Source organism: Gopherus flavomarginatus, chromosome 10 (genome assembly GCF_025201925.1).
Source record: "Gopherus flavomarginatus isolate rGopFla2 chromosome 10, rGopFla2.mat.asm, whole genome shotgun sequence".
NCBI classification, from domain to species: Eukaryota; Metazoa; Chordata; order Testudines; family Testudinidae; genus Gopherus; species Gopherus flavomarginatus.
The window spans coordinates 30042133-30066545 of record NC_066626.1 but is presented as its reverse complement, the minus strand read 5'-3'; the positions used below and the strand labels follow the sequence as shown (position 1 = coordinate 30066545).

General features: G+C 42.6%; 3 protein-coding genes across 9 annotated transcripts in view; 2 read left to right on the top strand and 1 right to left on the bottom strand.

The window, feature by feature from the left end:
* MFSD6 (major facilitator superfamily domain containing 6) overlaps positions 1–22517 on the top strand; it is a 49877-nt gene extending 27360 nt beyond the window's left edge. For 2 of the 7 annotated variants that reach the window (XM_050916347.1, XM_050916348.1), the window contains 5 exons: positions 14601–14762; positions 15421–15519; positions 17726–18006; positions 20083–20169; positions 21377–22517. In XM_050916347.1, the coding sequence (XP_050772304.1) occupies positions 14601–14762; positions 15421–15519; positions 17726–18006; positions 20083–20169; positions 21377–21541 (794 nt within the window). In that variant the 3' untranslated portion in view covers positions 21542–22517. Of the gene's footprint in view, positions 1–14600; positions 14763–15420; positions 15520–17725; positions 18007–18669; positions 21182–21376 lie in introns of those variants that run through there. The other 5 variants (XM_050916351.1, XR_007768336.1, XM_050916353.1 and 2 more) reach the window with 5 other exon arrangements.
* NAB1 (NGFI-A binding protein 1) overlaps positions 1–24413 on the top strand; it is a 314417-nt gene that overhangs the window by 191880 nt on the left and 98124 nt on the right. The gene's annotated exons all lie outside the window — the stretch shown is intronic.
* NEMP2 (nuclear envelope integral membrane protein 2) overlaps positions 1–24413 on the bottom strand; it is a 66452-nt gene that overhangs the window by 21076 nt on the left and 20963 nt on the right. The window lies entirely within an intron of this gene.

Genomic DNA, 24413 nt, shown 5'->3' with positions numbered 1-24413 from the left:
TTTCCTTTTTTGTTTGGATGAACTACATCCCGTAAAATATCTGTGCTCTAAAGCTTAGTTTGCTAGAGGTTAGCATGAGTGGAAAATTTGGATGTAAATTGTTACTGTAGATCTTGTGTCCAAAGAGATTCCAGTGGCTAAAGCAAGATAATGTATTGGATTTTTGATTTATTTTTCACATGGACAGTCTCTCTTGAAATATTTAACTAGTTTAATCCAAACAGATTTCTTACTAGGGTTTGGTTTTAAAGTAGTTTGAAATTGCCAATGCTATACACATGTCTATCACAAAAACCAAATGATTTAGTAACACACAAAATAAAAAGCTAACTTCATCCTATTTGGCTCTGAAGGAGGGATTGGGTTCATTTTGAAGGGAATTAAAAACACCAAGCATTTCTCTGGACCGTATTGTTCTCGACTTGGGGTGTATGTGTGTGTTTAATATTGTAGCCTTTGTTTTCCTTACCAAATAAACTAGCATGGTACTCAAATTGTTAAAAGTACACCAGAAATGTTTTGGATTTGCCAGGTTTTTAACTTGATGATTAATAATTTATTCTTTTTCGTAACTGACAGTCTGAATGCATTACATAAGCTTTTAAGTGATTTCCTTAATCAGCATGAGACATAGTTTTCCGAAAACGGAATCACCCTTGTTGGTTTACGCCTTTAAATTGAGGATTAAGAAGACAATAGTTACTTTCTGCTTGCAATGAAATCAATCAGGGATCCTCATCATTATGTAACGAGTAGATTTTTCAATATTAGTACTTTTAAAATTATTTTTGGACCCATGTGTACTGTATAAAGTAGTCTGAAAATCATTCAGCATGTCTAGCATAAGTCCTCTTTCAACAAGCTTGATGTGTTATAAGTAAGGACAGACTCACAATTCAAAAATGATTTCTAGATGTGTATTTAATCACGGTGTGTTCTGTAATCTGCTGACTAATCCTCCGTTACTAAGTTTCCTGAAGCTCGCAGATATTTTTGTTGTAAAGTATCTAAATCAGACTTTTTGCAGAGAGTGAAAAATAAACATAGAACTTTCTAGACGTCAAATAGGCTCCTGACCAGAAGATCAATTCCAGTATATTGCCATTCATTAAATGAATCTTGTGGAATCCTGTACGTCAGTATGCCACGTACAGATTTATTACTTTTGTCTTATTTAATTTAGTTTATGCAGCTGTTCAGTTTACACTGATCAGCAATTGCAGAACTGAACTCTCTCCCCCTGATGTTGGTTAATAAATCAGGTACATAGGACTGATGCTTGTTGGTTAAATCATCCATTCTCCAAACCATGTTTCTAAACTGGCAGTTGGACAAATGCTAGCAATGGCTAGTCAGGGGATGAGCTGTGACTATATTTAATTCCACCCAACCTCGAAAAAATATCACCAGCCAATCCATGAGGGTTTTTTAAAGCAGAACCACAGTAAAATAGCTTTAGGTGTGTTCACCATGTAACTCTCTACAAAATTGCCATTTAGTGTTATCTGCAGACTTGCTGAGAGTGCAGTCCACGCAGATCATTAATGAAGATATTGAACAAAACTGGCCCCAGGACCGACCCGTGGGGCACTCCAGTTGAAACCGGCTGCCAACTAGACATGGAGTCATTGATCACTACCCGTTGAGCCCATATTCTATGATTCTGTGTCTTCTGCAATAGAGCTTCCTTTGTACATTAGGATTGTGTAACAGTGGCAAGTGCCTCTTGCCCCAGAGTCAGGATTTTAAATTGAGGCTGCAGATAGCAACCTTCCCGTCTCCCTGCCAGCTGATATATATTTTTCTTCTTCTCCATAACATCTGACCACTATGTTCTGCCTTAGGCAAAATTGTCTCTGCATATTCTGATTTTCCATGGTAAGAAAAAAAAATAAAGGCACCCAAAATGTATTATTATTTGATTAGGCAAGAGTGCTTCAAATGCATATGCATTATTTATATCTGAAAGGACCTCTACCACTGTTAGCAATGGAAATTGGTGATGTCTGACAGCCGGTGGGCAAAACTGCTTTGTAATGGCATGCGTAGTCAAAGCAGACTTACAGCAGTGGGAGAAGTCCTGTTGCATCTGACTCAAAACAGCATAAGCAAAGCTTACTGTACCTTGCCTAATCCTGAGGAACCTCTATGGTCTGTCAGCCAAGATCTCCCAAAGCCAAGTGCAAATGCAAAGTGAGTAGTGCCAAGAGTTTGGAAAGAATTGATTTTTGAGGTGGTTCTTAACATGCTTTTATTTTATTTTTTTAAAACAGTTTGATTAGGTATGTCAGTGTACATATAAGGATTAGCCTCTGAACTCCTTCCAATGTGGCAGTAATGTTAAGGCCTTTCTACATTTAAAACATATATCAGCATAGCTGTGTCAGTCTTGGGGTGTGAAAAAACCATACCCCCTAACAGTAGAGCCAGACTGAACAACACCCCTGGTGTAGATGCTGCTATGCCAACACAAGAGTGCTGCTGTTAGCATAGCTAACGTTGTTTAGGGAGGTGGTGTTCCTACCCTAGCAGAACTCCTGGTACTGTAGGTGTATGCTGCATCTAAACTACAAGGCTGTACTGGCAGCTATAGCTATGCCAGCACATAGTGACAGTGTGATTGCCCATAGGCTATGAGCCAGTCTTAGGGTTTGTGAAGCCCCCAGCTACTTTCATGAGGAGGAGCTATTGACAGAAAGATGGGTTGTTGCTAGGGCTGTCAATCGATTAAAAAAATTAATCGTGATTAATCACTCTGTTAAAGAATAATAGAATAGCATTTATTTAAATATTTTTGAATGTATTCTACATTTTCAAATATATTGATTTCAATTACAACATAAATATAAAGTGAGCACTGTACACTTTGTATTCTATTTTTATTAAAATGTTTGCACTGTCAAAATCAAAAGAAATAGTATTTTTCAATTCACCTAATACAAGTGCTGTAGTGCAATCTATTTATCATGAGAATTGAACTTACAAATGTGGAATTATGTACAAAAAATAATAGCATTCAAAAACAAAACAATGCAAAACTTGAGAGCCTACAAGTCCATGCAGTTCTACTTCTTGTTCAGTTAATCGCTCAGACAAACAAGTTTGGTTACAATTTGCAGGAGATAATGCTGCCCGCGTCTTGTTTACAATGTCACGTGAAAGTGAGAACAGGCGATTGCATGACACTGTTCTAGCCAGCACTGCAAGCAGGGCTGTCCTTAGAATTTATGGGGCCCTACGCAGTATTATTAAACTGGTGCCCCTATGCCCAACAGCAGCCTGGGCTCGTAGCCCAGAGGGAGGAAGGACGAGGCAGCAAGGATACCAAGCTTCCCAGCCCACCTCTTCTGCCTGTGGACCCATCCATACTCCATTCCTGCTCCGCCCCGGTCCTGCCCCACTCTGCCCAGGCCTTGCCCTCTCCCCACTGTCTCCCTCCTCTCTTCCCTCCCTCTCCCTGCTCACCCCCTTCCAGCCAAATCCCTGAACCCAAATGACATTAGAAAGAAATTGCAGAAGAGTGGTTTTTTCAAAAGAAAATGGAGGATGTTTTCCACTGCATGCCAGATGGTGATGACTGGACATGCAGAAGGTACCTAATGAAAAGCACTAAACTTGGGAATAAAAAATGTCAGTCACGGGTATTTTGATATGCCCTGAAGTTTGTCAGAGATTTTATTTGCAAAAACTTTGTAGTAAGGGCAAGTCAGCCGTCTTGCTGAATATAGCATTAAATATAATGGAATACATGATGCAGCTCTTCTGTTTTACATTTTATTAACCAGTATTTCTAAACTGATTTTATATTTTAAATGTACTCTTAAGCCTTCATAAAGTAATCATTACAGATTAATACATATTTAACTCACTGAAACAAATACATTATTTTAAATTAATCAGTCACAGGGGTTTAGTGTGTTCATAACAATATTCATTGCTTTTAGAAAAAGGGAACACCAGGGCCGGCTCTAGGTTTTTTGCCGCCCCAAGCAAAAAAATTTTTGGCTGCCCCCCGTCCCAGCCCTTGTCTCCCCCCCCACCCCCTGCCGCCGCAGTGTTGGGCTTCCCCCCTTTCCCCCCCACCAATGCCCTCCCCCCACCCCACTGCCGCCTCAGCCCTGGGCTCCCCCTTCCCCCCTCATCAGTGCCCCCCACACGTCCTGCCGCCCCAGCCCTGGGCTCCCCCTCTGCCACCTGCTCCCTCCTTCCGCCACAGCCCTGGCTCACTGGTAACTCGCTCCCAGGGTGAGTCATTCAGCAGGAATTTTGGATGTCCACAAAACACAGACAGGATTGGTTCACATATGGTTACAGAGCTGCAGTAAAGTGGAACAATTAACTGCTTGTGTGATTGGAGGATATCTGGATGCATATTATAAACTGTCCTCCATAAATGAGGAAAAGTTGAGGTGCCTTTATTATTCTTTTGTTCCACTGTTTCTTTCAATGGGGAATTTGCCAATGCAATATCACTGTCGTCCTTTTAAACAAACAAACAAAAACGCAATGGCTGTTGAAAATAGCAATTCCAGTCCTAATTACCACTGGGAAGCATTTCTTGCTCAATTTTATCCTATCTTTTCTACAGCAAGTTACAGTGGATCAGTATATTTGATTTGGGAGAAATGAAGTAACAGCTGCCCAAACTGAGCTTGAGCACTCCTGAATTTTGAGGTGTTCAAATCTGGAAGGCAGGTGCTGGGTGTGTGTGTGTGGGCGGGGGGAGGGACTGTGGGCTCCGCGCGGGAGCACAGCACCATGTATGCAGCAGCGTGTCTAGAGCTGCGCAGAGCCAGACACGCTGGTCTGAGTGGCATGGTAAGTGAGCTGGGGGTTGGAGAAGGGGTAGGATGTTCCGGGGGGTGGGGCAGTCAAGGGACAGGGAGCAGGGGGGGTTGGATGGGGTGGAGGTTCGGGGGGGCAGTCAGGGGCAGGGAGAAGGGGGGGTTAGATGGGTCAGAGGTTCGGGGGGGCAGTCGGGACAGGCAGCGGTTGGATAGGCATGGGAGTCCCAAGGGTTTGTCAAGGGACAGATAGGGGGTGGGGTCCTAGGGGGGAAGTTGGGGGGGGTGTCTCAGGAGGGGGCAATGGGGACAAGAACCAGTGGTGCTTAGACAGGGGGTGGGGTCCTGGGGGGCAGTTAGGGGCAGGAGTCCTGGGAGGGGGCAATCAGGGGACAAGGACCAGTGGTGCTTAGGGGGTGGGGTCCCAGGAGGGGGTGATCAGGGAGTGGGAGGGGGAGTTGGATGGGTTGGGGTTTCTGTGGGAGGCAGTCGGAGGGACTGGATGGTGGCAGGGTGGGGCTTCCCTCCCCCTGGTGTGTCCTGTTTTTTGAATGTTAAAATATGGTCTCCCTACCACTCTCCAATCACAGCATGCTGCCACATGAGGTCCCCCTCCTTCCTTTCCAGTTGGTAGTGGCCAAGGAAATCCTGGGAAATGTAGTTCTTTCCCTGCTCCAGGGCTGGCTCTATAGGCAGGGAGCTAACCAAGGAACTACAGCTCCCAGAGCCCAGTGTTGGTTCTCAACTCCCAGGCTGGATCCCTGCCAGCTGCCGCCCCTGCAAATGGGCTGCCCCAAGCAGGTGCTTGCTTTGCTGGTGCCTAGAGCCGCCCCTGGGGAACACTAATTTACTTCAATTTCCGTAACAACAGACATGTTTATGAAATTTCACCAACTTTAAAAAATACATTTCCAATATGTTGTTTTAGGCATAACAAAAGATTTTATATCTTACTAAGGAACTGATTTTGCTGGATGAGTCTCTTAAAACTAGTTCATCAAATAGTCAGCAGTAAAGAAAGGGATGTCAAGGTTTTTTCCCCCACTTTGAACTTTAGAGTACAAACGTAGGGACCTGCATGAACCCTTCTAAGCTTATTTACTAGCTTAGATCTGGTAACACTGCCACCAGCCAGAAATTCAGTGTATGGGGCACTTTCTGTCCCCCCCAAACTTTCTCCTCCCTGGGTTGCCTTGAGAGGCTTCACCAATTCCCTGGTGAACACAGATCCAAACCCCTTGGATCTTAAAACAAGGAGGAATTAACCATCCCCCCTCCTTTCCCCCACCAATCCCTAGTGAGTCCAGATCCAAACCCCTTGGATCTTAAAACAAGGAAAAATCAATCAGGTTCTTAAAAAAGAAAGCTTTTAATTAAAGAAAGAAAAGGTGAAATCATCTCTGTAAAATCAGGATGGAAAATACTTTACAGGGTACTCAGATTCATATAGCCCAGAGGAAACCCCCTCTAGCCTTAGATTCAAAGTTACAGCAAACAGAGGTAAAAATCCTTCCAGCAAAAAGACACATTTACAAGTTAAGAAAACAAACATAAGACTAACACGCCTTGCCTGGCTGATTACTTACAAGTTTGAAACATGAGAGACTGTTTCAGAAAGATTTAGAGAGCCTGGATGTACGTCTGGTCCCTCTTAGTCCCAAGAGCGAACATTGAACAAAACAAAGAGCACAAACAAAGACTTCCCTCCACCAAGATTTGAAAGTATTTTGTCCTTCTATTGGTCCTCTGGTCAGGTGTCAACCAGGTTTATTGAGCTTCTTAACCCTTTACAGGTAAAAGACATTAACTCTTAACTATCGTTTATGACACGCCCCCCCCAAATCTCAGACAGTGTGGAACCACACTGGCGGTGATTTCTTCCTAGAACCTTAGAATAAACAGATTAATAAAACACATGCACCTTTACATATTCTACTAATTATGTAAAACTACAAGACTTTTCATGTTTCTAGGACAATTTTTAACCAGTTGATTCTGGGAAACTTTCACGGGAGAGTGCATCAGCTACTTTGTTAGAAGCTCCTGAAATGTGTTGAATTTCAAAATCAAAATCTTGGAGAGCTAAACTCCATCGAAGCAGTTTTTTGTTGTTTCCCTTGGCAGTATGAAGCCACTCTAGCGCAACATGGTCGGTTTGTAGCTGGAAATGCCGTCCCCAAACGTATGGGCGTAGCTTTTCCAAGACATACACAATGGCGTAGCATTCTTCTTCACTGACTGACCAGTGGCTTTTCCTCTCAAGACAGTTTCTTGCTGAGAAACACGACAGGATGGAAGTTTAGATCCAGTCCTTCCGGCATTAAAACTGCTCCTACGCCACGCTCATGCATCTGTGGTTACTAGGAATGGTTTGTCAAAGTCTGGGGCCCTTAGCACAGGGTCAGACATGAGTGTCGCCTTAAGCTAGGTAAATGCCTTCTGTCCACCTAACTGCATTCGGCTGGGTCTTTTTGGTCAGGTCTGTTAGTGGGGCAGCGATTTGGCTGTAGTGTGGTACAAATCGCCTGTAATACCCAGCCAAGCCTAAGAAGGATTGGACCTGTTTCTTTGACCTTGGGACAGGCCAGTTTTGGATAGCATCCACCTTGGCCTGTAGGGGGTTTATGGTTCCTCGACCCACCTGGTGCCCCAGGTAAGTCACTCTGGTTTGGCCTGTTTGACACTTTTTAGCCTTAACAGTTAGTCCTGCCTGCCTGATGCGCTGAAAAACCTTTTCCAAGTGTTCCAGGTGTTCTGCCCATGAATCAAAAAAAATGGCCACATCATGGAGGTAGGCAACTGCAGATTCTCCCAGTCCTGCTAGGAGACCATCTACAAGTCTTTGGAAGGGGCAGGTGCATTTCGCAGCCCGAAAGGAAGCACATTAAATTCATACACCCCTGCATGGGTGATGAAGGCTGACCTTTCTTTGGCGGGTTCATCTAGCGGTACTTGCCAGTACCCCTTGGTTAAGTCTATTGTAGAGATGAACTGGGCACGTCCCATTTTCTCCAATAGCTCATCAGTGTGTGGCATTGGATAGTTGTCAGTCAGGACGAGTTACAGCATTTAGCTTACGGTAGTCCACGCAAAAGCGTATTTCCCCATCTGGTTTGGGTACTAGAACCACTGGAGATGCCCATGCACTGGTAGACGGGCAGATTATACCCCTCTGTAGTATGTTTTGGATCTCCCGTTCTATAGCAGCTTGGGCATGAGGAGACACCCGGTAGGGTGGGTTTCTAATTGGGTGAGCACTACCTGTGTCAATGGAGTGGTGTGCCCGTTCAGTCCGTCCTGGGGTGGCTGAGAAGAATGGGGTGAAGCTAGTGCACAGCTTCTTGATCTGATGCCGCTGCAGACGTTCTAAGGGTGTGGAGAGGCTCACCTCTTCCACGCCACCGTCACTTTTTCCTTCATAGTAGACATCTTCAGGCCACTCAGCATCATCTTCTCCCTGGGCTGTAAACTGACAAACCTTTAAGTCTCTGGAATAAAAGGGCTTGAGAGAATTAACATGGTATGCTTTAGGTGTGAAATGCTATGAGATAGTTAACAGCTCCCAGGCGCTCTTGGACCATGAATGGCCCTTCCCATGACGCTTCCATCTTATGGGCCTGTTGCGCCTTTAAGACCATAACCTGGTCTCCTACTTTGAAGGAACAGTCTCTGGTATATTTATCATACCAGGCCTTTTGCTCTTCCTGAGCATTCTTTAGGTTTTCTTTAGCAAGGGCTAAAGAGTGTCGGAGGGTGCTTTGTAAGTTGCTTACAAAGTCTAGAATGTTAGTTCCTGGAGAAGGTGTAAACCCCTCCCATTGCTGCTTCACCAACTGTAATGGCCCCTTAACCTCGTGACCATACACAAGTTCGAATGGTGAAAACCCTAAACTGGGATGTCATACAGCCCTATAGGCAAAAAGCAACTGCTGCAACACTAGGTCCCAATCGTTGGAGTGTTCATTTACGAATTTACGTATCGTGGCCTCCAAAGTTCCATTAAACCTTTCCACCTGGCCATTGGTTTGATGGTGGTAAGGGGTGGCAACCAAGTGATTCACCCCATGAGCTTCCCACAGATTTTTCATGGTCCCTGCCAGGAAATCAGTTCCCGAATCTGTAAGGATGTCGGAGGGCCAACCTATCCTGGCAAAAATGTCTGCTAAGGCCTGGCACACAGTTTTAGCCCTGGTGTTGCTTAGAACTACTGCTTCCGGCCATCGGGTAGCAAAATCCACGAAAGTCAGTATGTACTGCTTTCCTCTGGGGGTCTTTTTTGGGAAAGGACCCAGAATATCCACAGCTACTCGCTGAAATGGGACCTCAATTATGGGGAGTGGCTGGAGAGGGGCTTTGACCTGGTCTCGGGGCTTTCCCACTCTATGTCCGGTCTTGTAAGGTGTGCCAAAATTAGCAATGTCCTTGCCCATCCCCTCCCAGTGGAAGGACTTCTCCAACCTGTCTTTGGTTCTGTTCACCCCAGAGTGGCCACTGGGATGATCATGGGCTAAGCTTAAGAGCTTTCCCCGGTACTTAGTTGGAACTACCAACTGTTTTTGAGGATGCCAGTCTTCCTGGTATCCACCAGAAAGAGTCTTCTTGTATAAAAGTCCTTGTTCTACAACAAACTGGGATCAGTTAGAAGAGCTGAGAGGTGGTGGGGTGCTCCGTGCTGCCGCCCAAGCTTTCTGAAGGCTGTCATCTGCTTCCTGCTCAGTCTGGAACTGTTGCCTTGAGGCTGGAGACACCAGTTCCTCCTTAGACTGTGGACTTTGGCTTGGTCCCTCTGGAAGCGATGTAGGTGATGGGGTTGTTTTCATTGATGGTGAACCGCTCTCCGCTGGTGCACTATGCGATATTTCAGGCTCTGGCTGAGCCACTTGGGTAGGGTTGTCTGCTGCTTCTGCCAGTTTAGGCCCGCTGGGGCCCTCTGGCGTTGGGGTTGAAGATGGGTTTGCAAGCGCTGACGTCAGTGCTGGCAACGGTTCTGGTGCTGGTTGCTTTTCCAGTTCCGGTTCTGGGACTGGATGCACTGTGGCTGTTGCACTCATTGGCAGGGGATCCGGGTCCACCACCTCTGTCTGGGTCTCTGATAACACAGACGGGGCCCTTGTGGACGGCTCAGGAACAGGGATTGGTCTGGAAGCTTGCCTGGCTTGGCTGCCTGTAACCATTTCCACCTTCTTGGCCCACTTCACCTGGTTGGCCAAGTCTTCCCCCAGTAGCATGGCAAGTTTACAGATTTTGACATGAATGGGTAAATTGTCACTTGGGCCTCTGGGTTGATGAATTTGGGGTCCACTAAGGATTGGTGGATAGCTGACACTTGTGCCCCTGTGTATCTCCACGCAGTAACCATTTTTTCTGCCCACTCTCAAGGTTTCCCTTTGCTCCGAGGGTATTTGAGAGGCATCTGGGCCTGGGGATCTTTGGTGTGATGGTGGTGTAATGAACTGCACTTGGTTGGGGTTCTTGGGGCAGTTGGCCTTTATATGTCCCAGTTCATTACATTTAAAACATCGCCCAGCTGACTGGTCACTGGGCCGAAGTGGGTTGCTGGAGACTGGTGAGGTGGGACAATAGGGTGTCTGGGGCTTTCCTTGGGTTGTAGGTGGGGTCTTGGGTTGCCCTCGGTTATAGGGTTTATTTTCTGTTTGCCCCCTGTGATATTCGCTCCCCTTGCTAGTAGCTTTTTTCCTTTCTGCCACTTTCACCCATCTGGCGCCAATCTCCCCCGCCTCGGTTACAGTTTTGGGTTTCCCATCTAGGATGTACCTTTCTATTTCCTCAGGAACACGCTCTAAGAACTGCTCTATTTGCATTAGGAGGGCCAGCTCTTCCAGAGATTTAACATTTGCTCCTGATATCCAGGCATTCCAATTCTTTCCAATGTGGTAGGCGTGTCGGGTAAATGACACATCTGGTTTCCACCTTAGGGCCCTGAACTGCTGACGGGCATGCTCAGATGTTAGGCCCATGCTGATTATGAACTTGAAAAAGTTCATAATTGTTCATGTGTTCCTTAGGCATTTCAGCCGCCACCTCTGCTAAGGGTCCACTGAGCAGTGGCCTCAGCTCTATCATGTACTGGTCTGTAGAGATGTTGTTCCCATGGCAGGTCCTTTCAAAATTTTCTAAGAAGGCCTCAGTGTCATCACCTGCCTTGTAGGTGGGGAATTTTCTGGGATGGGAAACAGAATCTGGAGAAGGGTTGTTAGGGTTGGCTGGTCCATCCTGCTTAGCCTGTGCTAAGTTCAGTTCATGCTTTCTCTCTCTTTCCCTCTCTTCCATCTCTTTTTCTTTTATCTCTATCTCTTTTGTTTCATCTCCAGCTCTTTTTCTTTCATCTCTATAGCTCTCCTGTGGGCAGCCTCTTTGGCTTTTTCTTCTGCGTCCAGCCTAGCCATTTCCTGTTTAACTGCTTTCTTGGCACTCATTTTTTTTGCTTTCTTGTGCTGGCCACACTACCTCTGCAGCTTACTGACTGGAATGCTTCAGCTCAGGCTGCTTGGTTAACAGAGATTTTCTAACTAGCTATACCCAAGAGGTAGAAAGAAAGAAAAAAGAAAAAAAAAAAAAGAAAAAAAACAATTCAACTTGTAAATCCCTTTTGCTGGCTATCTGCTGGCACACAGCTTGAAGCCTCCTCTTAACAGACCCTTGTTAAAAAAACTTAATACCTCTGCATTCAGGCTGCTTTCCAAGCAGCTAGAAAGTAGAGAGAGAAAAATCCTACTGACTTTTGGTTCCTAGAAATCCCAACGCTGCTCACCATGTCAAGGTTTTTTCCCCACTTTGAACTTTACAGTTCAAGAAGTGGGGACCTGCATGATCACTTTTAAGCTTAAATCTGGTACCCTGCCACCAGCTAGACGTCTGTGTCTGGCACACTTTCTGTTCCCCCAAAACCTTCCTTGGGGAACCCAAGACCCAAACCCCTTGGGTCTTAAAACAAGGAGAAATTAATCATCCCCTTCCTTTTCCCCCCAGACTCTCCTCTCCTTGGGTTGCCTTGAGAGGTTTCACATTGATCCAAACTCCTTGGATCTTAAAACAAGGAGGAATTAACCATCCTCCCTCCTTTCCCCCCACCAATCGCTGGTGAGTTCAGACTCAATCCCTTGGATTTTAAAACAAGGAAAAATCAATCAGGTTCTTAAAAAGAAAGCTTTTAATTAAAGAAAGAAAAGGTAAAGATTATCTCTGTAAAATCAGGATGGAAAACGCTTTACAGGGTACTCAGATTCATATAGACTAGAGGGACTGCCCCCCCCCCCCCCGAGCCTGAGATTCAAAGTTACAGCAAACAGAGGTAAAAATCCTTCCAGCAAAAAGACACATTTACAAGTTAAGAAAACAAACATAAGACTAACACGCCTTGCCTGGCTATTACTTACTATTTTGAAACATGAAAGACTGATTCAGAAAGATTGGGAAAGCCTGGAATGATGTCCCGTCCCTCTCAGTCCCGAGAGCGAACAACGAACAAAACAAAGAGCACAAACAAAGACTTCCCTCCACCAAGATTTGAAAGTATCTTGTCCTCCTATTGATCCTCTGGTCAGGTGTCAGCCAGGTTTACTGAGCTTCTTAACCCTTTACAGGTAAAAGAGACATTAACCCTTAACTATCCGTTTATGACAGGGAAACTCGTTTGTCAGGCTATCTGGAAGGAAAGGGGTGTTGTCCCTTTAAGGGTTCTCTTCAACAGGGGGGCAAAGGGAGATGGGGATGGACAGAAAGGAGAGAGGACTTTGGAAGCAAGTTTTTTGTAGTATAGTAATTAAAATTAAAATATGTATTTTAGGTAAGGATGGTCCTTTGAAGGATTTATTTAAAAAAGTAGATGTCTGAAGATTCAGGCATTTAAGGCTAAAGATGCACACTGGGTTGTGCATCTAATAATCTATGGAAGGATTTTTTTAGAGATGTGATTCTATAATCTTCTAATGAAATATTTTTAAAGCTAATTTTAAACTAAGGTCCTGTAGACTAACATGTTCTGAGTAAATATTACAGTCATGCACAACTGTTTTTGTCAGTAAATTCAGAAACTGACAATAGATATAGAAGCTCCCCGACTTACGCAAGTGTTCTGTTCTGGAACGCCTTGCGTAAGTTGAGTTTTGTGTAAATCGGGAACGTATCTCCGAGAATTGCACACGCACACAAAAAAAAGCTTACGGAACTTTTTCCATAAGTCCGGATTTCTGTAAATCAGGTTTGCGTAATCCAGGGAGCATTGGTACCTAGAGGTTGGCAAATGCCTGTTAAATGGCTTCATTACCACTTGAATGGCTCTTTAACAGTTTCAATGTTGTGCTAAGAGGTCTGGAAGGCTTTTTCATTTTAAGTTACTAGATCCCCTAGGGAGGAAGACTCACCAGGCTAGCTGTGGGAGACCGCAGGAAGGGTCAGAACAAGGATAGGAAAATGTGGGAGGGTGGACATTAACACCCAGGAGTGCCCCAAATTTTTGGGTGCTGTAGGCAGCTGCATATGCCTAAGAATGGCCCTGGTTGCAAGATATGCTAAAGATTCATATGTCCCTTCATGCTTCAACCACCATTTCAGGTGGATGCTGATGATGGATTCTGCTCGATAACGGTTCAAAGCAGAGCGGACTGATGCATGTTCATTTCATCATGAGTCAGATGCCATCAGCAGAAGGTTGATTTTCTTTTTGGTGGTTTGAGTTCTGTAGTTTCTGAATCTGAGTGTTGCTCTTTTAAGACTACTGAAAGCGTGCTCCACTCCTCATCCCTCTCAGATTTTGGATGGCACTTCAGATTCTTAAACCTTGGGTCGGGTACTGTAGCTCTTTTTAGAAATCTCACATTGGTACCTTCTTTGCGTTTTGTCAAATGTGCTATGAAAGTGTTCTTAAAACAAACATGATGGATTATCATCTGAAACTGCTATAACATGAAATATATGGCAGAATGTGGGTAAAACAGGTGACATACAATTCTACCCCAAGGAGTTCAGTCACAAATTTAATTAATGCATTATATTTTTTAACAAGTGTCTGCATGTCCTCTAGACTGGTGGCCAAAGCATGAAGGGACATATAAATGTTTAGCATATCTGGCATGTAAATACCTTGCAGCGCCAGCTACAAAAGTGCCATGCGAACACCTGTTCTCACTTTCAGGTGACGTAAACAAGAAGTGGGCAGCATTATTTCCTGAAAATTGTAACCAAGCTTATTTGTCTGAGCGATTGGCTGAACAGGAAGTAGGACTGAATGGGCTTGTAAGCTCTAAAGTTTTTGAGTGCAGTTATATAACAAAAAAAAATTTACATTGTAAGTTACACTTTCATGATAAAGAGATTGTGCTAGAGCACTTGTATGAGGTAAATTGAAAAATACTATTTTGTTTATCATTTTTACAGTGCAAATATTTTTAATAAAAAAATTGAGCACTGCACACTTGTATTCTGTGTTGTAATAGAAATCAATATATTTGAAAATGTAGAAAAACATCCAAAATATTTAATAAATTTCAATTGGTATTCTGTTATTTACCAGTGCAATTAATTGTGATTTTTAAAAGCTGCAATTAATTTTTTTGAGTTAATCGTGTGAGTTAACTGCGATTGACAGCCCTAGTTGTTGCATCTCTAGGCAGGTTGGGCATCACAGAAAAAATTGAAAGCGTTGTTATTTCATGAAAGACTGAGGTATATGGCTGACTTTAGTACTTTAATATAAACACTTCCTTCCCAGGACATTTAACTGCGACTGTCAACTAATAAATGAAAAGAGATCATGACAACAAACTTAGTGCTTTCTAAAATGTTTCCTCTCCATAGGTGTAACCCATGCAGCCATATGGGCAGCTTGTATTTCGTATCTTAGTGCTGCAGTGCCTCCAGAATTAAGAACTTCAGCTCAGGGGATTCTACAAGGTCTCCACTTGGGTCTGGGCAGAGGATGTGGGGCTATGATCGGAGGGGTTTTGGTCAACTATCTTGGTAAGCAAACATTTTATTTAAGTGTGATTGCAGTTTCTTAGTAGTGCAGCAAAACTGGACTAAAAGCATATGTACACTTAATGTATTGCTAATGAAGCCATATTTGTTACACTCAATCACATACAAAATCTATTTATACACGTAGATTTGTACATTGATAATTATATGTGTATGTGTTTGTAATAGTATGCCTTGAATTTTTAGTATTATGTGAGCAAATCCACTCGTAAGCACTGCCCTGTCCTCAGCTAGGCAGCTGGATGAATCCTTCATGAGATGACCGATGGCTGTTCACTATCATGTGGTTGTCATGCAACCTCTGCACACTCAATTGAGAAGTGAAAGCATAATTTGTTCAGAGTCCATGTAAAATAACCTGCTGCTAAAAGTGCCAGAAGGGAGGGGAATAACCTAATGAGTTTGATCTTGGATGGACTCTGATGTGGTATCTGGAGTAGATCAAAAGGACTGTTCATCCACAAAGAGATTAGCAGAAGATCATACAGAACGAGCTGCTATGGTTGCAAATCTCCAGCAATGGAGATGCCACATAAAAAGAAAGTTTGCATGGGATATTAAGTGCAGAATGAAGTCATCACAATATCTGTCTCTTTCCGTATTACCTAAACAAATCCTCTAAAAATAATCCTCATTACAGGGGCTGCTGCAACATTCAGGGGGATAGGAATGGCCTGTTTAGTGATCCTACTACTCTTTGCATTAATCCAGTGGCTAGCTGTTCCTGATGAAAAAGAAGGTAAATACTCAGGTCAATGAGACCAAGACTGTTCCTATGTTCTTACCTCGAGACACTGTGTGATATTTGAGATACGTGGTCATAATACAGGAAAACTAGCCCAGAATCATTCCACAGGAGCTGACACATTATTTTTTTATTAATCCTATATATTATTATTTTTGCAGACAGAGAATAGACCTGTTTCATAGAGATGAAAAATAATAAGCAAACATTTAATGTCTTTTACCCAAATGTTATTTTTATTCCATGCTAAAACCTAGGTAGAACTGAAGTTCATTTTTCTTTATCCTAAAAATACAAGGGTTGTCCTTCAATAGTTCTTGAGTTGCCTGGGTTTAAGAATGTTCAAATATTTGTTTTGCCTTAATTTCTTCCACCTATGTTCAAGTGATAATGGCACAAAAGAGAAACTTGGACGGGATAAACGCTGTTTGTTGCATATGGAGTACATGTGTGACCCTCCCCAATGGATTCATATTTTTCTCTTGGGCCATAGTTCTCTAGAATTTAATATTCCAGTTATTCTTTTTCCTTCTGCATCTGTGTACTTGTTTGTAAATCTTAAACATAAATCTTGCATCCACTTAAATGTAAGCCTAACTTTAAGTCTCATTGATTTAAATGGGATTACTCACATGAGTATAGCTAAGCATTGCTTAGTTGTTTGCCACAGCAGTACCTTAACTGTTGTACTTATTTGTATTTTATTTAAGCTTTTTTTGAAAATGTCTGAGGAAAAAATAGCATATTTCATCTCTAGACTGTTTTACATGACACAGAGCTATTGCTTAAAAAATCTAGCCTACTTGTGTGTGTGTGTGTGTGCGCGTCCATCTGTCCGTCCTGCAATGATCCAGAATCTATAGGGCACAGTTCGTTAGGCAATAAATCACTGCATTGATCAGATATTTCCAGGCAATTGTTACTTCTACCTTGGTCTGAAACAGCATCGTATCACCTATAAGAACTGAGGGAAAAGTGGATCATTTCTACCCTGTTAGAACTGGCTGCTTGTCGCCAAAACCACCACAACAGAGGCTTGGGTTTCCTTTGTTGTCACCAACTCACTAATTTCTCTGTAACTTCCTAGGGAAGGTTATTTCATTTAAAGTCAGAAGACACCATCATGATCATCTAGTCTGATACCCTGTATAACACAGGCCACAGAATCTCACCACATGGAGCCTGGTGGTTATAACTATGAATGGTCAGTCACAAGAAGAGAGTTGGGTGTAAAGAGTAAAGTTTACTATTTTGTTCAAAAGCCTTATTAAATTGCACTTAACATAGAACTACAAACATATACTGAAACAAAAATCGATGCCTGGAAACCTGCATGTCTTGGCGCGGGGGTGCTGCAGAGAGACATGAATCCAGGTCAAGGCTGGAGTAGCTTTCCTGGGCAGCTCATGAGTGATCGATGTGCTTGGTGGCCTCTTTGCTGTTATGGGTCTGATACTTGTCACTGAGGTTACAGGTGCAGCTCTTCTGTATGTATGACACTTAGATTGCAAACAGTCCTTTTCAAATGAAAAGTAAAACTGTGATAGAGCCACATTCTTAACTGTGTACGTACAATAGAAGTGTATGTTAGGGAGGGAACAGCATAATTCTTACTGCCAGAGTTATGAGACACTTCACCACCACCTTCCCTTAGGATGAGGGAGCTTTGCCTGTGCTGCCTGGGGCTCAGCTCCCTGAAGTCACCAGCCTCTGGCAACGCAAGCACTGGCTTCCAGGCTCTGCAGGCCTCGCTGTCTCTGTACATGTTAGAGATAAACGCTCACCAACCCATGAATCCTCCCTCTGGAATGCGCAGCCTCTGTTCCACTGAACACTCCCCAGACTCGTGGATTACCTTTTGGTGGCCTGTCTTAACTTGCAGACCTAAAGAACAATTTTTAGTGTAGATGCATAACTCCGCATATTTTCCATACATACATCTCACAATGATTATTTGATGACCAGTGTGACACGGGCTTTCATTAGAGACTTTACATGACATTCTTTTGGTGAGCCCAGAGGAATCCCTGTACCCACTGCTAGTTGGTATCAAGAGGTCCTTGAATCATAGTTAGGGAACAGAGTAATTCTTAGTGTGTTGCAAAGCATGTTTGTGTAGATTCATGTTCAGTGCTTTGATTCTCAGTTTCCTTGTAATGATCACTGACTTCATTGATGATTATGTTGCCCTATACTTCAGAGAAGACAATGCTGGCAGAAAGGATCCCAGTGCCTTCCAGCCCTGTTCCCATAGCAACCATTGACCTCATACATCAACAGTCAGAAGATATCATGCCTCGAACTGAGCCCAGACTTCCTCCCAAGAAAACGAAGCACCAAGAAGAACAAGAAGATGTGAACAAGCCTGCGTGGGGGATCAGTTCTTCTCCTTGGGTTACTCTGGCTTATGCTGTCTATCAAATAAAGGAGATGGTACAGCTGTCTAAAAGCAATCTGATGCCTGAAAACCAGCCTTTGCAGGTAACCCGCTCTTAATACATGATGTTCGTACCACCATTAATGTTAACCTAAAAATAGCCTGCTGAAGGTTTTAAGACCAAATGTAATCTACAGCACCAAAAAATTATTAATACCTGGCAAACATTCTTCATCAGTATATCAGAAACTTGGAATCATGTAAAGCAATAGTTGAATGATAGTAACAAACACAGTTGCTGCATGTGTATGATACGGGGGGAGTGTTCAGTAATTCATTTGAGCAGATCTTATAGTCTAATTTCCACTTTCTTCTCTTCCCCTTTGTCATGACAAGTGGGATATACTGGAATTGCCTCTATATTACAGTGTTTTCATATTAGTTTGAACACGTTTGTGTACTTGCAGAACTTTTGTGGCTTCAGGGTGAGCATTAACAAAGTTGCATAATTATTAAGGTGTACCATGCCTGTCTTTTTTTTTTTCCATTTTAATTAAATGTTTCCTTTTAGAGATTAGCCTGGAGGCATGGGGGGAGTCAGACTTGCCAAACATCCAAAATATGGTGGAAATGGGCACCCCAGCGAATTAGTAATGAAATATGAAGCCCTTCACCCGCTTTAGCTTGGCCTGGGCTTGTGGTGACTGAAAGTGTCTACAACTTGAGAGTGTTCTGTGGCCTGTGTGAAATGAGTTGTTGTTTTCCAGTGTTCACATTACAGAATCCCCCAGCACCCTAATTAGGAATCTTGGCAGAAGGGCCAAGGACTGGACGGACTCAGAGACTGGACTATCATCCGATCTTTTGGGGTGCTCCCTCCAGAACGGAGTTGGAGCACAGTGGTGGTTGGTGAGGCAATGTAGGGAAACTTGTGCTGCTGCTGTCAATCTCGTTTTTAAAACACTGGGGGTAATAAACTTCCTGTTTCTCCTGTCTGCCTGGGGGAGGAGTGGTGCAGCTTCCCCCATACATATTTGACATCCCATATGCACCCAAATGTCATTTCCACCTGTCCTACCTCTGGAAGGTGATGATTTTGGACATGACTTTGCAGATGTACCAAAGCAATGTTTGAAGAAATTCCAACTTCACCAGCTGTCTCCCTCCTCCCCCATTGGCCTATATTCTTGTAAACAGCCCTATGCATATATTCCCTTCTCAATTTGCATGCTGAGCTTCCATTAGCTTTAATGAGACTAACTTGCATGCCTCAGAGAGAGTGAGCATCTATATTGAAAGACTCTAGAATGTCTGTTTATACTGTACAAGAAGAATTTCAGACACACACATCTTGGAAAAATCAAATGTCTCCTTTTGAATTACAATGAAATCCTCATTGACACAATGCTGTTTGTGTTACACTCTCTACACATGCCACTCGCCCAAGCCGTTTTTCATCAGTCTTCTCTTAAGCAGTTATTAATATAAGCCCGGCCCTGTCGGTCGCATCAATTGCAAATTGGAGAATGGCAGTCACACAGAATCTGCCATACCTCCCAGGGCAAGAAAACTGGTTTGTTGTTTGTGGTAAGCTCTAGGAGAGAGAATCAACAAATGTTCATAGTTTTGGAGATGCTCTCAGTAAATGACTTGAGCAATTATGAAAGGCTCTCAAGTCTTTTATTGCCTCCTATAACTCCCTGCCATCTTCAGGAACATGTTCTCTTAATAACCTCTTTCACCTTCTCATAACTTCATGCAGCTATTCATGGAGCCTTTTTATTAATACTATTAAATTTTGGGCATCGCATTATCTACTCCACGTGACTGATAGAATTCAGGACTATTCCTTAGATAGGATTGTTAGTATTTATGGGAACAACGAATTTTTGTTGGGAGAAAATTGTTTCCATGGGATAGTTTTATTAAGGCCCCAATCCTGCAGTTGGGTCTGCATTGGTATCTCTTTGCACCTATGCAATTCCGCACTGTCTCTCATTAAGGCCTGTGTTTGTAGGGTCAAACATCAAAATCTCTATTTCTTGCTCAACCAAATCCAAATTTTAAAGTTAGGCTAAATATGACTCTTAATGTTTCCTCCCTCCCCTGGCTGGTTGCACTTGTATCAGGGCAGTCTGCTGTTCTGCAACTGGCCGGTTTCCATGATCTCTGTCTTCCAGATTGTGAATAAAAGATGGCCAAAGAGCATTCAGCCCTACCACGACAAGACACTTAAGCGCCTGCAAAGCATAGCTTCTTTTCCCACTGTATTGTATGTAAAATTTTGGTATTTAAAAACTAGTGTAGACCCAGAATTAAGCAATATTCTACACCCTTCATTTGAAGATGCACGCATGATGCATCTCAACGCATGAAGCTAGAGATATATTTAATCATTTCAGCTCCTTGGAGAAATTGCCTACTTTTACAGAACACACCCACATTTTAATTCTAAAAATTAAAAAAAAAACTCCCTATGCATTGCTGTTGCTTTATTTCACCTTATTCTTTTAGCCTGAACTTAACAAAATACTAAACCCAGAAAAGGCTGCCTAGCTATCTTGTTAAACATTTTAAATGGCATTCCTAAAGAATTAATTTGACAGTTGGTCATTTGGAGGAGAAACTTGGGGCATAGAAAAGGGGATTAATGACAGAAAAACTTTGGTTCTTCATTTCACATTACTGCTTGCTTATAGTAATCCTTCAAGGAAAGGCGCATGCTCACCACTCTAATTACTTGATACAAAACAAATCTTCCAAGATAAATCGTGAGGTTAGAAGATGTTGTAGTACTAATATTGTACAAGACTTTTTTTGTCTTTGGCCCTCAGGGAGTGCAGCTAGCATTTGTCTTTAAAATAAGATCACATAATCTGGGAAAGCTTTTAAAAATGTGCACTGAGCCTTTCAGAAAATTGTTCTCAACTATTTTCTTCTTGACTGAACCAGAGAATTGCCTGCTTGAATCACTGACCTAACCGTTATTACTAAGAAAAGGCCTATTGCTAAGTAAATTGGATGAAATTGATGTGCTTTTACTGCAAAAGTGCTGTCACTCAGTGGCTTTGAGAAATATCTTACTTAGAAAAAATGTTAAGGAAATATAGGCGGATTTGCAGAAGGGAGCATGAAGTATGTTTTAGCAAACAATGCAGCCATAATGATTATTGTTGTCTGTATACAGTAGACGACTATTCATAGTTTTTGTCTTAAAACATAGCGAGTTTGTTTTTTGCATGCTTCTTGTGGAAGTGCAGTTAGGAAAAAAAATGGAAGGTAAGTTTTCTGCTTGTTGTTACATTCATATGTAGATAACATTACTATCTTACTGCTTTCCTGCTTTGTGTTCACTTGCTATGTTGCATGCATGCAGTGCAAGAACACTTTTCCAGTATCTCTGAATGCATTTTCCCATAGGGTTATGTAATGAGAGTATGCACTGACATTTGCATGTGTTTTCTCTCTCTTTAGAAAACCAGTGAGAATCAGAGTACTCCAGCAGCCAGTCCAACAGAACAACCCCCAAATCTGAGAGAAACTGATGAATCCAGAGATTATTCAATACCTGCAGCGACACTCAACTCCCAAACTGACCCAGAGCCCCCTAGTGTTGGATCAGCTTCCCTTTGTCAGTAATGCTCCATTTGCTGCTGCAGGGCACTAAGTTCGTCTTATCAAACCCACTGCATGAAATCGTGCTGCTCTGCTGGGAAATGGTTGAACAAGAGCTCAAAAGAGCCCTTCACCTTATGTGACTAGGAACTACAGGTGCTCAGCACATCTTGAAATCAGACCAATCACATGATGCAGCAGCACAAGCTTTTAAATATTTAAAACCATTCATATGACAATATACAGTAGCAACATTGCATGGGGAAGCTAAGGGTCTGGAAGGCTTGGCAGAGGAAATGGGACTGAATGTCACTGCCTTAGAAATTCTCAGTTGCTTTGCTAAAGTTTGGTCAAATGTTATGAGATTCTTTGCAATCTGTAGAGAAAGGGGAGCTTATACTGACAGTTGTGTAATGTGAAGAAAAAACACTAAGTCACTGGATATAATTTCCCCTATTTGATCAGTTAGTTTAAATTTAATTTTTTCCCACAGAGAAACTAAACTGGAAGAGAAAACACTATGGTCTTTCTTTTCTGGAGAAAAATTGCATTTCCCTGAAAAAGTTAAACAACTAAGAGACACTGGACAAAGTAAATACATAAATAAAGGCACAGCCTAGTCTTTTGCAATGACTTCTCAAAAACCGTGAATAGCTTCAGCAAGAATGTTTTTATAATGTGGTGATGGATTAAGTGACACCGAGTGGAATCTTTGAATAGTAAAGCTGCCATTAACGCTCTTCTGAGAGGTAGGTTTAGTTTGGCAAGGCATACATTTTTGAAAAGGGCATTTTCGAAAGAACCAAATGGAGGTGAGGTTAAATCAACTCAGTATGCATACAGCCCTTCACTAAACAGGGTGTTTGCTAAATGCATGTGTGTATAATTTTAGGTTTGATGATACGCCCAAGACTACTAGGGTGACCAGACATCCCAATATTAGGTATTTGTCCTAGATACTTCATTCCGCTGGCAGCACTCCCTTTTTTTTTTTTTTTTTTTTTTTGGCTGCTCCGCCGGCAGCACTCGGCTTTTTCTTTTTCTCTTTCTCTGCCGGCGGACACCCCTCGCCCCTCCCCCCCAATATGTGTCCTGATATTTTCTCCCTCTCATCTGGTCACCCTAAAGACCACAGACCTCGATCAAGATTGGGCAGTTTGAGATTGATTGAGAGTATCCACTGAAAACCTCTTTTTATTTTTAATTTCATCATATTAAATATTGTTGAACTAAGCGTTCCTACTGTGGTTATGTATAGAAGATAAGAGCTTCAAGTGCCTGGGGAGGGAATTGCCTATAAATCATAATGTTTGGGGGTAGGGAGGGGGAGATACTGTTAACAGGAGTTTCAATGAGCAAAAGCCTCCAAAATAAACCAATATGACTAAATGACCGTATGTTTAGAGACTTGTTTTACACAGATAGTGTCAGACACTGGAAGATTGAGAGTTATGTCTAGTCATGCTTTTCGATGTTAACTGTAGCCAGCCCACTGGCTGGTTCATAACACAGATTGTTGCTGAGAGAAAAACTTGGGTTCAAGGTTGAAATCAATGGGCTGGCATGGGGTGTAAGTTAGGATAGTGTTTGGCCCAGTGTCTCACATCCGTGAATTGATCCTTAGAGGGGCTGAGCCCATGTAGCTTCCATTGAAGTGACTAAGAACTGCAGGTGCTCACCCTGTCCTGGAATCAGACACATGTTCAACAGGCTTCCTTGCTGCCTCACTTGACGGCAGTGCACAGTCTGTGGCATGATACAGCTGGGTGTGAGGGAGAAAGAGAAGGATGGTGGTTTAGAATGAAGCAGTGGGTGGAAATTCCAGACCCTTTGATCCCCAGTTGAATGAACTAAAGCCTCCCCTGCTATCCTTACACATGCCTTATCAAGGCCTATGGGGCTGAGGTAGAGTGCACACATTGGTGCCTGGGACCAGCACCACAAAGAGAGTACAAATAAATGTTAATAACTAGCCACTAGTTATGTTTTGCACTTGAACTTAAATGTACTGTACTGTAAATTCTCATGACTCGTTGAAGTGTCCTTTAAAATCAGAAATGTATTTATTGTATGTTTGTATAACGTTTTGGGAATGGAGAATTGAATGGGTGACAGGCTAAAGGTGTTAAATCTTCTCAGTTAAGCGAAAACATTTATACAGAGTTAATGCAATATGCTATTACGTCAACTTCTACTGAACAGCACCTATACTGAGGAGGAGATCTTACATATTGTGTTTACACTTCCAAATTGTGTTTTGAAATGCCTGCTCTTTTGGAACTGTACATTCATTCCCTGTTGCAAAATGAACATGTACACATGGATTTTGATATTTGTGAAAATTGTAAAAGTGCAGTAAGAAAAAATATAAAATATCTATAATGTGTTTAAAAGAACCTGTCTGAATATTTTTAATTAAATTTCCCATTTTGTATAATCACATATTGGCCACATACCTGATGATAAATCTGAGTTAAAAGAAATCAATCCTAAACAGCTTTGGCAAGGTTCTCTCATGAAAGATTTTGCGTTGCCTTAATGTATATGAGGTGAAAGGCAAATCAGTATCTCAAATCAAAATCTGTTTGTGAGTGGGAGCAGAATGTAGGAGCAAATCACCCAAGGCTCATGGTAATGGAAAGCCAGTAGTGGGATGATCTGTAAGGGGTCAGTGCATCCCAAACAGCCCAGCATAGATGGATGAGTGTGGTTTGAGTTATGCAAGTTCTTTTTATTGCAGGCCAAGAGATAAAGTAGAAAGTAGTCTCAGCTGCCACTTGTAACCACATTTTCATAACTTTCTGAATATTTGTATCTTGGCTGCTTAAATGGGTTTATTGGGGCTATCTTCAAAGTCTAGTTCTAGTCCACTTAACTGCGAATTCCTAACTAAATG